Genomic DNA, 12,231 nt, shown 5'->3' with positions numbered 1-12,231 from the left:
CCAATATAGACTAGGAAGGAATTACTGAATCTTCTCTAAACATGTACATTAGGCAAGCTGACTGATGATTTTATTTTATTTATTTTATTTTATTTTTTTATTGGTTGTTCACAACATTACAAAGCTCTTGACATATCATATTTCATACATTAGATTGAAGTGGGTTATGAACTCCCAATGTTTACCCCAAATGCAGATTGCAGAATCACGTAGGTTACACATCCACAATTTTACATAATGCCCTATTAGTAATTGTTGTATTCTGCTACCTTTCCTATCTGACTGATGATTTTAAAGCTTATCTATGCATCTCATGCACACTGGCCTGGGACATCTATCCTTGTTATCAGGCTTTCATAAACATTAAGCAAAATATCCTGACCCTGGAATGATATCCATTTCTTCTAGCAGCCTACTGTTCCATTTGCCTGTCATGAGAAAGGTGGATCACTGTATTTCTGGCTCATGATGATTGTAGAGCAGTCACAGAATTAAATGAATTTGCAGTTAGGTGATAGTTGCTTGCCCATTAAGTTTCGAGATTGATGATCTCTTTATATTTTCCTACTGTTTTTTTTTTTTGCTTGCAATTCCCCCTACACCCCAATTGCTGACATTCTCATATCAAATTTCTCTCTCATCCAATTCAGTTGTTTTACTGAGAAAATTTTCATTCGCCCAAACTTCTATTTTATTGTCTGTTGTGTATCTTCAGTACTGTTCTCCCTTACCGTTTTAAAGGAGTTCACTAGAATAATTTAGTTTAGTTTTTTTTTTAAACTTTAAATTTTGGTTAGAAAACATGAAGGAAGAAAATGGCCAAGTTAAGTGTTACCTAAAAATAAAAACAAAACAAAAAAGAAAAATCATTTACTCCAGAGCTATTCTCCTATAATTCACATATTAAATCTGTTTTCAAAAGCAAATTTACTTTTGCAAATGTGTTTGAATGTTTTGTGAAAAATACTAATGCTTACTTAGTAAATCATGTGGATTTAATATAACAGAAGAATCACTGAAATGGAAATGACAAATTGTAATTTATTAATCATATATGGGAGATGTTATGATGTTGCACGCTTTTATGTATTTTTTTTGCGCTTAAATGCAGTAAAATAATTTTGTAACTAAGGCATTTTAAATTAAATATTATGCATTTAAAAATATACCATTTATTAAAAAATAGGAAATCTGATATTTTTCTTCTTTGAATACTTTCGTGCAGGGTGCAGTGATGCATGCCTATAATCCCAGTGGCTCAGGAGGCTGAGCCAGGAGGGTTGCAAGTTCAAGGCAAGTCTCAGCAATTTAGCAAGGTCCCAGGAACTTGTTTCAGAATAAAAAATAAAAAAGCTGCGGATGTGGCTCAGTGGTTAAGCGCCCCTGGGTTCATCCATAGTACCCAAACAAAAACAAACCTTTTCTTCCTTCAGATCCTAGGAAATGGGCTATTTACAAATGAGTAGAAAGAAGTATTCACTTTTTTTAGACAGTGCATAGATTTTCATGAGGACTAGTTTAGGCTAAGGTTCAGTAATTACTTACCATCATTTTAAGCAGTAGAACATAGGAATTCATTTCAACTAATATTAGGCATGACACTAATTCGGTATTAAATGCTAAGCCCATTAGCAATTACTTACAGTGCACTATTACTTTCCGAGTCTCTGCAGTAAGTTTTTCATCATTAATGATTTTTTTTCTTTTCTGTGCAGAACTTACTATGTGTAGTAGTCTGACTTCAAAAGAGGCCAACCATTAGAATTTTGATTTATATCCATTTAGATATATTCCTTATGACCAAATCTACCTCTCCCAAGCAATCATAAGAATCATCTCTTTCTACAGAATTTAATAGAATACTGGATGGTTAAATCACTGTGCTTAATTCATAGGAAACCAACCGAAGTTTGTTTCTATAAAAACAATAAACTAAAAGAGAGCCTTGAATCTTTGTCTAATTCATCAAAGTGTAATTACAGTTCTACTGTCTGACTCATTCCCCTTTACAGTCCAAAGATAATTTCTGTGGTATATTATTATACATTGAAATAGGATAATTGCTTTTCTAAAATATATTCACATAAAAATATGTAGGTAAGTTCATAATGTACCTAAAATCATGGGTATTATCATTATTGCTCTTTATTGTTAAATTTGAAAGCAAAAGTTGAAAATATTTATAAAAAGAAGAGGCTCAGTAATGCTGAATTCAATAGGATGACCAACTATCTTAGTTTGCTCAGGACTGAGAAGTACTTAGGGTTTTTAGTTTTAAAACTGGGACAATCCCAAGCAATTTTTGTATTAAAACCAGGTCAGTAAGAGGAAAATGGGTACAAGTTGGTTACCCTCAACAAAGATAAAATAGTGGTGGAATGAAGACTGTTTTGGGGAAAGGTACTCTGAAAAACATCTTGTTCTTGCACTTTAGGATTTTCTAAATTTCTCCTCTTTCTACTTTCACAACTCTAAAGTCAAGCTAGTTAATATTAAGAACCCTTTTATCTCTCTGGATCCAGAACCAAGACAGTAGTAACACTCAGAAGTCCTTCTAAGGCATTGAGGGATAGAAGATTGAGTTCTATATTGAATGGTCAAGAGTCAAATTAAGTCTTTGCCATTCATTAAGCAGGTGATTCTGTATCTTTGTTTTCTCTAATAATAATAATAATAATAATAATAATAATAATAATAATAATATCCATCTTGTTGGGTTTTACAGTGCCTATTTTGCATTAAAAATGCCAAGAAGTTTGTTAGTTTTATCGTGGTCTTGATTATTATTAGCAACTTGGTCCAAGCCAGTATGTTGTGGCAGTAATAGTAACCTTCACATCTAAAGTCTTAGAAGTACTTGTTTGTTTTAGCAATTTTCTGCAAAGTTTGGCTTCCATCACCTAAAACGTTCAGCTGTATTTCTATTTCTTTCTTTATTTTACCTGTTCAAGACACATACATAAAATGTCAAGAGAAAGTTTCAAACTTAGGACTCTTCTAGGAAATGAAGCCTCAGTTGAATGGACAAGTGGATAGTGAAATTACCAGTGTTCTCTTTAGGTTAATTATGTTGTTAGTGAAGGATGCTAACACACTTCATTTATTCAAATAACTACTTTATTGAATATCTCATGAAATGATCCTGAGATTCCATTTAGAAAGGCATGGCAATATTTATTCTTAATCATGAGGATTGGTTGCAAAACTTAAGAGCATATTGGATTTTAATATGCCACAGTTTGGCCTGGCTGTCAGCAGAACTTTGCTTCTATTAAAGCTATGGCAAAGGGAGATTGTTAAAAGTAGATTGTGATTTAACTGAGAGATTCCAGAATATGAACTTAGATTTTTCAAAATGGCATTGTTTTAAACATCAAGAGTTCATCATCGCTAGACAGTGAGGGGAGGAGGAAATCAATCATGTATTACACTCCACTCTAGATTTGTGATAGTCACCTCCTAATGAGAAGAAAGTAGATTTGTGTTTGACCTTTGGTTTTGTATTTTAACCAGTTAAATTTACAAATGTTAGAATCACTCAAATGTTTGATTGATAGAAATATGGTCCCTTAAAATCTGAAAAACCAGTTAAAATCATGATTGAAAAAAATGTTGATTTTTAAGAATGAAAGAGCCAGGTGCCGTGGTACATCCTTGTAATTCCAGTGCCTCAGGAGGCTGAATCAAGAGGATTGTAAATTCAAAGCCAGCTTCAACAATGACAAGGCACTAAGTGAGAGCAGTCTCTAAATAAACTCAGTGAGACCCTGTCTCTAAATAAAATACAAAAATAGGGCTGGGGATGTGGCTCAGTGGTTGAGTGCCCCTGAGGTGATCCCCAGTACAAAAAATAAAAAAAAAAAGAAAGAAAGAGAAAAAAAGCAAGAGAAAAACTGCAAATTCTGAATTTTGCATAGTTTTTTTAAGGGAAAATGAAATTGTTTTTCATATTATAGGCTAACATGATATATTGTTCTATATATTCTATGTCTTGAACAATATATTCTATATCTTGAACACCTTTTTAAAGTGTAAGTCATTTGTAAGTGTTGCATCTTTTCAGCCATTTAATTTCTTTATTTTTTATGACAGTTCTGATTCTCAGTATTAGATTCATTGTGGAACATATTTTTTAAATTTTAATTCTAATTTATTTATATATGATAGCAGAATGCATTTCAATTCATATTACATATATAGAGCACATTTTTTATATCTCTGGTTGTATACAAAGAATGAGAACATCATTAGGGAACATATTTTATATCATGAAAATTGTATTTAAAATGACAGTGCAACATGTATACATCCTATAGTTGTGTATAATTATTCTAAATAGTGAAAGTATTTACATTATTCAGTGTTAAAAGCTCACTTTTGATTAAAATCTCTGAATTTTTTTTTTAATCTTTGGGGTCAAAATGTGTACAAATGAGGATGAATCTTCTCCACTTTGTTCTGCTCACAGACATTAAATAACCTCATTTAAGCCTCAGTGAGCTCTGAAAACAAAGCCTTGTTTAGCAATTGATTGATGATATCCCTTATCAATTGTTCCTAATATATTTTTAGATATAAACTCTTGGCCTCATGGATCCTAATTATAGATCTATAAGGAAATGTCATTTGGTATTAAACATTTTCCCAGGAAGTAAAAAATTCCCACAGGTTAAAATAAGATAAAAATTTGGACTTTTGCCTGGGAGAAGGAAATTGTCACAGAAGCACTTTCAAAATATAGTCAGTTCCAAAAAGTCACAGTACTTCTGCTTAGTTCACTTTTAATTAAGACAACAATAATTCAGAACTATTATTTACTGGTATTTGTAAGGTATTCATTACAAATGAAAATGTTTCGGGAATTATCCACTTTATATATTACATTCTGAAATAAATGCACTTCCAAAATGTTTGTGTTGGAAAGCAGACAAATTAAATGTCTTATGTCATCAACACTGAGAATTAGATCATAATCTCTGTGGAAGAATGCTTACGATTGTATATCCTTTGTCATTTACAACTCTAATTACAAACAAGTATACTTTAAATCAAAAACTTGTTAATATGCCAGTGACTAGCGGTTTTTTTCTTTGTTTCTTTCTCTTTTTTTTCCTTCAGATCCAGAAATGCATCTTGAAGGCAAAAGTGAGCAAGTTTGAGCAAGTAATCTTGGCTAAATTTCAATTCTAGTAAATAGTTCTGCATTACAACTCATTTTTAAATTTATAATTTATCTAGTTTGTTTTAGTGTTAAAGAATGGACAGATTGAATATTGAGGATGATAAAGTATTGAGTGCCCAGGAATAGTAGTTTAAAAGCTTTTATTTAAGAAGCTATAAAATTGGATTGAGTTGATGAAGATTTAGGTAAATATTAGGAACTTAGGCAAATATTAGGCAAATGCTTTGGGAATTCTAAACGTGTTCCTATGATGTTGGAAGAATAACCCTTGGACAGAACGGATGTGATCCAACTGTCATCATTTTAGGAAGTATTGAGTGGGTAGGGAAGGAGGTGTGAGTAGGAGAGAGGTAGATTCACGAATATATACTAGTATATATATACTGGTATATATACTGGAATATATACTGGTACACTGTACAGTATCCTGTAGACCCTGTAATTACCCCTCCTTTTTACTATTTTCTGTCTTCTTCAAAGTTGTGTCAAAATTCCTATCTTGTCATCCAAGTGGAAAGAAAGATTTCTAACAGCCTGGTTGTTACCGCGGCAATATTTTAAAAGATATGATTCAGTTTCAGGATGTACTTTTTGTAACTTGAAAATGATTTTATGCCACTACCCATTCTCGACCCAAACCAGCAAATGGAAGAATCCGGGGGGGGGGGGGGGGTCCATCAGTGAACTCCCCTGTGGACACTGTCTCAAGAGGATGGGATAAAGGAGAGGCTGAGTAGTCTTCTAGGGCCCAAATCCGTTTTGGCCTTTGCACTAAGAAGAGTTCATTGATCTGAGTTCCGAAGGTGAAGAAAGGAGAAAATTAGCAGGAAGAGCAGGCATAGTAGCAATGCCTGTGGGATGGAAATGAGGGTTCAGAACCTTTCCTCCACCCTCTTCCCCAGAGGATGTGAGGGGGAATCCCTCCCAGGCATCGCTCTCATATCCTAAGAGGCAAGTTTCTCTGCAAGCCTTAGCCACCTGTGTGAGGAGCTCCCCGTGGGAAAGGTGGCGTGATAGAGGGAGAGCTCAGAGTCAAATCACTCCGGAGCTTTTCTTTGGGTGGCTGAGGGTCAAAACACCTCGGAGAACTCTGAGCTTGTAGAATGCGTAGTTCACCCCGCCCTCCAGGGTGGTCAGGATCCTAGTCTAGGATCCACCAGCCGGGTACGCTCTGGAACCCTCTGACGCCTCCCCAGTTTGCTCCGGGTCCTTCTGTCCTCTCCCTCCTACCTCTCCACCCGCAAAGTGAGGCTCCCGCCTCGCTCCGCCTGCACACCCCCTAGCGCGCCCCAAAGCTTTATCAAGCTCCCTACACACGCCGCCGCCGGCTTCCTTTGGCGCCCGGCACTAGTGACCCGGGATCATCAGCGGCTGCCTCTAGAGGCCCCCATTTAAGTCCTCTCCTCCCACTCCCGGGCCACCGCGCCTCCGGGGCTTTTTTACCCCACGCTACAACGCCCACCGCGTTCCAGGTTGAATCCCAGGTTGGACCTGCTGTCTTGCTCATCTCCACACTGAGCCTCTTGGTAAGCCCAGAGAAGTGGAATCTGCACACAGAAACTCTCGGTGGCTGGAGCCGGCGGACTGGGCATGCTCAGAAGCCAGGGTTGGCTTTGGTCTCAACTAGGAAGCTTTTGCTCTCGGGAGGCAGCGGCGACTTTGGGGAAAGTTGATCAGAGAAGGGAGGAAGCCCCAAGACGCGGAGCAGCGGCAGGAAGGAGACCCCGGCAGCCCGGAGGAGTATGGGCACCCTACGGGATTTACAGTATGCGCTCCAGGAGAAGATCGAGGAGCTGAGGCAGCGGGATGCTCTCATCGACGAGCTGGAGCTGGAGTTGGATCAGAAGGACGAACTGATCCAGAAGCTGCAGAACGAGCTGGACAAGTACCGCTCGGTGATCCGACCGGCCACCCAGCAGGCGCAGAAGCAGAGCGCTAACACCTTGCAGGGTGAGCCGCGCACCAAGCGACAGGCGATTTCCGCGGAGCCCACCGCCTTCGACATCCAGGATCTCAGCCATGTGACCCTGCCCTTCTACCCCAAGAGCCCACAGTAAGCAGGGGTTACGCGCCGGGGTCCATGTGGCACCCTGGCGGTGGGGTGCTGCGGGTCTCTGTATTGTCTGTCAGCCCCCGCCCCTCCCGCTTGCCTTGTCTGTCCTCATCCTCAGAAATGTTTCATTTTCACGGGCACTTCTTGCGGGGTTGTGCACGTTTCTCAAAGCCAGACTCACTGCACATACGTTGCCTTCATGCCTTTGTCAAATGCCAAGGTATTTTAAAAATATACATTGATATGCCACTTACTGTACCTAGAGTTTGAACGCGCCCCAGGTGTGTGTCCCACCATGTGTGTGAGTGAGGAATAAAATCCCCCATTCCCCAAAGCCCTGGCAAATCTGCCCAGCCAGAAAATCCTAAATGCAGGCTCATCAGACTTGAAATGAAATGCGTCTGATATCACCCTTACTTTCCGTGCTCTCGTGGCTCTCCTGGATTTCTCTATATGCTGGTACTTCACGCTGGTACCCTTCAAACCTGATGTTCTATCATCCCCAAAGTGCAAAAATACGTAAATATGCATATAAGAGGGAAGAATTTTTGATTTCCTGAATTGGATGACATTTACAATCCATAAATGGAAGACTAGTCTGTTGATTCTTTAAAAATGTTCTGTTTTATAACATCTGAGGGGGAATATTGCTTATTTTCCTGAAGGAATTTTAATGATTACTAATGAACAGATCCATCTCCCAAGAGGGTTATATGTTTCCAGGGTCCAATACAGATAAGTGCACTTACCTTTATTTACAGTGTGGACACATACTCTGACTTACTCTTGGCTTCTAATGAAACCACTCTAGTATTGTTGTAGCATTTTAGAGAACCCTGTACTTCTAATGCCAGTGGGCTTCATAACTTGGATGAGAAAATTCAATGAAACTTGTTACACAACACTCAACTCAGAGTCCATTTGGAAAATAAGCAGCAAGAGCATGAGATAAACTGAGAATGAGTAAGAGCACCAAAATAAATTGTATTTTAATTGATAGATAATGACATAATTGATAAAACAAAGGATTTTGCTGCTCTACTCTTAACTACATCACATTGGCTGGATGACATGAGCTACATAATAATAATATAAGGTCCCTTGGAACCATTTACTTCATAAACATAAGAATTAATATAAGGAGAAAGAGTGAATACTTTATTATCTCCATTTGTATGTATTGGATGGGGGTGGGTCAAGAGTAGGTACTGATTATACTTTTGGAAACTTTAGAGTTGTACCTATCTTGGTTCCCATGGAACATTTGCAATTCTTCGTGTAGTTTTAGCTTAAGGAGGAGTTTGTATTCTGTGAAGGAGTGGATAATAAACCATAAGGATAAATATTTCTGAGATTCTAAGCTTATGAAGTTGCAATAATAGTTCAGTAGACTTAGACCTGTCTTAGAAACCTAAGTGATCTGACTTCACTGCAACTTTCTCTGGTAAATTAATTTGCAGTCCCGACATGCTTGCCTGTTTTAGCTAATGAGGTACATGGCCATCTCTCCTGGGCCAGGTTTTGCATAATGAAAATATAACTCAAAGACAGGTCTTTGCATCTTTAAGCATTCTATAGCATCTCATTTTAGTATCTGCAAGACTTTGGAGTAACATAGAGCAAGCTCTGCTTTTAAAGAAAGACCATTTTAATAGGTTTTATAATGAAGCATGATCAAGCTAGCTGATAACTCCAGTTAAACATTCTATCAGAGAAGATCTAACGAAATGTAGGCAGCAGGGAATGAACTGTAGAATGTGGTAAGTTTTAGAATCCTCTTAGTGCTTGACATGTAGAATAACTAGATTTTTTTTTTCAAGTCTGGTAGAAAATGAAATTACTGTGGCAAGTAATTCATAAAATTCCATTATAATAAACATTTGATCTTTTGAACAATGCTGTGCATTCTGATATTTATTTAATAACTTGCTCTTTAAAGAACTCAGTTGGTAAGGTATTGCCATGATGGTTTTTGTGATTCTTGAAGGATTATATTGAAGAAAATGATAGAATGTCTTCCAAGCTTAAATAATTTTGGAAAAACATCTGTTCTTTTTTCACACTTACATAAAGAAAATGAGAATAAAATTGGCTTGAGTGGTTGAGTGTACCTTTCTTAGGGAAAAAAAGAAACATATTGTATGCAAAATGACTATTATCTTTCACTATTGGAACAGTTGTAGAAGATAGCTCCACAGGGAATTCAGAAAACTTGCCAATCTGAGGAAGACTAGTTTGCATTTAAATTTATTTCATTTGAATAATTTGATCATATAGACTTACTGGCAACAAGTGTTATGTCTTTATATTTAATCTGTAGTGAAATTTATATTTGGTTATCTTTCTTAAAATTGAATATAGGTTATTGTGAGTTCTAATTAAAACAAAACCATCCAAATGGGCTAAAATTGATTTTAACTTCATGCTCAAATTGGTTTTTGGTTTTCCTTTTAGAGGTAGGTAACTGCCCAGGTGATGTTCCATTCAATTATCCGATGTATGTAAATATATTTGTTTAGTGTTTGCTTATTGAAGTTGTCTTTTGAGGATTATAATGTTTTAAAAAGATTTTTGTCTTTTTAGTGATTTTTGGTCATTTGAAAAGTAGTATAAAATGTAACTTCATAACTTTAATCTTCTTAACATTCAACAGTCTTGATTTGGAATTTTCCCTTTAAAGTAGGGATTGGAAAGAAGGCTCTGTCATATTTAGCACAGAGCCAGGGCACTCCTGCTGCATTTGAGAGCTGGTGGAGTGTTTCTGTGTATCTCTTTCACAACCTCTATAGATAAAACCCTTAAGCCCTTCTTAGGTTATGAATGTGGAGCAAAGAACTGATGGAGAATGTTGGAATCTATACTCCATTGCCACCAAATAGCTACTTGAGAATGTAAGCTACTAGATTTCATATTGTTAAATAAACCAAGTCAATTAAACCCTTAAAAATTGAAAAAATAACAACAAAACCCAACCATCCATTCTATTAGATTACATAACTGGTTGTTTCTTACCCACTTCTAAAGCAATTTTATTTCATGACATTTCAGTCCTGAAAAATGGACCCTGGACTAGATTAGTATCTGATATATTTGTTCAAAATCCTTTACCTGTTGAGAGTGTTCCCAAATCTTTTCCATTTTGCTGTCATAGGCTTCCATGTAATTTCAGTGGGACTATATAGACTTGTGTTCCTATCATAACTTGTTAACATCTCTGGATTTTTGCAAAGCTCTTTCCTTTCAAACCCAGAGGTAGCTTTATTTCAGAGCATGATGGCATGTTTTGTCCCGTTTCACTTTGTAATTATAAAGTACATGGGAAGAATGGAGGATGAAAAAATATATTTTTTATTTTTGAGGCATTAATTTTTAAAACAATCTTATCTGATATTCTAAACTTTGACATTAATATATGTCAAGAGAAATAAATCTTCCTCGAGGCTACATCTTCAATTCTCTAGGAAGTCAAGATAATTTTAGAATTCTAGTACAGTTGTAGATGGGATAATATTAAAACCTAAATTTCTTTAAAGGTAGGAATTAAATTCCAAATATTCCCTACAGATCATTTTAATAGTTTTGTGGACATCTGCCATATAAAAATATTGCAAGGATGAGAGATACATACCATCCTGCCATTGAGGGCTTAACAAGGCATTAACAAGACTGTACAAGTAAATATTTTAGAAAATTGAATAAGGTAAGTTGCAGGGGAGATAACTAAGACAATTGGCAAAATATGTAGATCTATTAAATTCTGTGCTATCAGAAAGAAACTCTTGTAGAAGTTCAAGTTTTTAAAGAAGTATTTGAAAATGGCCTTGATGTAGGTGCTTGCTAATGAGATGAGGCAGGTTGGGGAGGAGGTGTGGTTTGGGGGAGATAATAGTTTTAAGCCATAGCAAGGAAATGGCAAATTTAGGCAATGACAGAAACTAATAGCTATAGTAGAACAACATAAAAGGAATTGAGAAATTGCAAGTTTAGGCCAGAGAGGAGAAATTTGGTTTCTATAATTTTATAAAGTAGATAAAAGGGCATTTCTGCTTGTTTTTAGAATAATCACAAATCATTTGTGTGTATGATTTGTACCAGAACTGATTGTTATCCACGAGTAAGCTGTGAATCTCAGAATCCCATCAGCACAGTACTGATAATAGTCATATAACTATAGTAACTAGGTAAGAAGATTTAATTTAGGCAAGCAGCAAATGATTAGAACCTTTAAAGAAACTAAGTTTCACTCTTAAAGAAACCAGGTTCCCTTTTCCACTCACTTCAGAATGTTCCCATTGAAAATCATCTAACTAGGTGCCACAAACTAGCACTGTGGATTCCTCACATACCTAGGCAAACTGGACATAGATGAGAATTGAACCTGAAGTTGCTTTTTGAGATTCATCTTTCCTGTTTTTGTGGAGGAGTTAAATTCTGACCTAATGTTATTATAATACCTTCCAATTTAAGTTTGATCATTAATTTGACATTACAGTCTGTGCAGTAAAATTGAAGTCACAGAAATTTTTATAATAATGTACGATACCAGGTTGCTAAAATCCTATTTGGGTGTTTTGAAGCAGTCAGGTTGTGTGACCCTAAAACGGGGTTTATAATGAAAATACTGACAAGCCCTTAAATAGAGTAGCTCTAAAGACTGCCTGAGAATATAAATGACCAGCCTCTCTGCACCACTGGGCCACATTTCCAAGCTCCTGCTACTTGTTATTTCACTAAAGAGTTGGGTTTGGATTCCTAACGGGAATGGGTGGAAGACAGGCCGATGTTCCTATTGTTGCTGTTTGCAGGTTATAAGGCATATGGACACATTTTTTTTCCCTCTGTCTGCCTAGCAATGGAGGGTCTCCATGGTATCCTAGCAACCATATTCGAACACCAGGCTGCTGCTCTTTCTGCCATCTCTACCATAGGTGCTGCTACCCATCCCAAGGAACTGGGCCTATTGCTAGCATTCCAGACCCTCTGATTTAAACCTTCT

General features: G+C 36.7%; 1 protein-coding gene across 2 annotated transcripts in view; it reads left to right on the top strand.

The window, feature by feature from the left end:
• Positions 1-12,231, top strand: part of Prkg1 (protein kinase cGMP-dependent 1) — a 1,167,449-nt gene that overhangs the window by 70,799 nt on the left and 1,084,419 nt on the right. Inside the window, exon 1 of one of the 2 annotated variants that reach the window (XM_005340332.4) lies at positions 6,355-7,235. The exons of the other annotated variant lie outside the window; for it this stretch is intronic. Coding sequence (XP_005340389.1) covers positions 6,925-7,235 — 311 coding nt within the window. The 5' untranslated portion in view covers positions 6,355-6,924. Of the gene's footprint in view, positions 1-6,354; positions 7,236-12,231 lie in introns of those variants that run through there. 2 annotated transcript variants of the gene reach the window in all.

The sequence above is a fragment of the Ictidomys tridecemlineatus genome, chromosome 1 (genome assembly GCF_052094955.1).
Source record: "Ictidomys tridecemlineatus isolate mIctTri1 chromosome 1, mIctTri1.hap1, whole genome shotgun sequence".
Lineage (NCBI taxonomy): Eukaryota > Metazoa > Chordata > Mammalia > Rodentia > Sciuridae > Ictidomys > Ictidomys tridecemlineatus.
The sequence above is the reverse complement of the archived record's forward strand: the minus strand, read 5'-3'. Positions and strand labels throughout refer to the sequence as shown.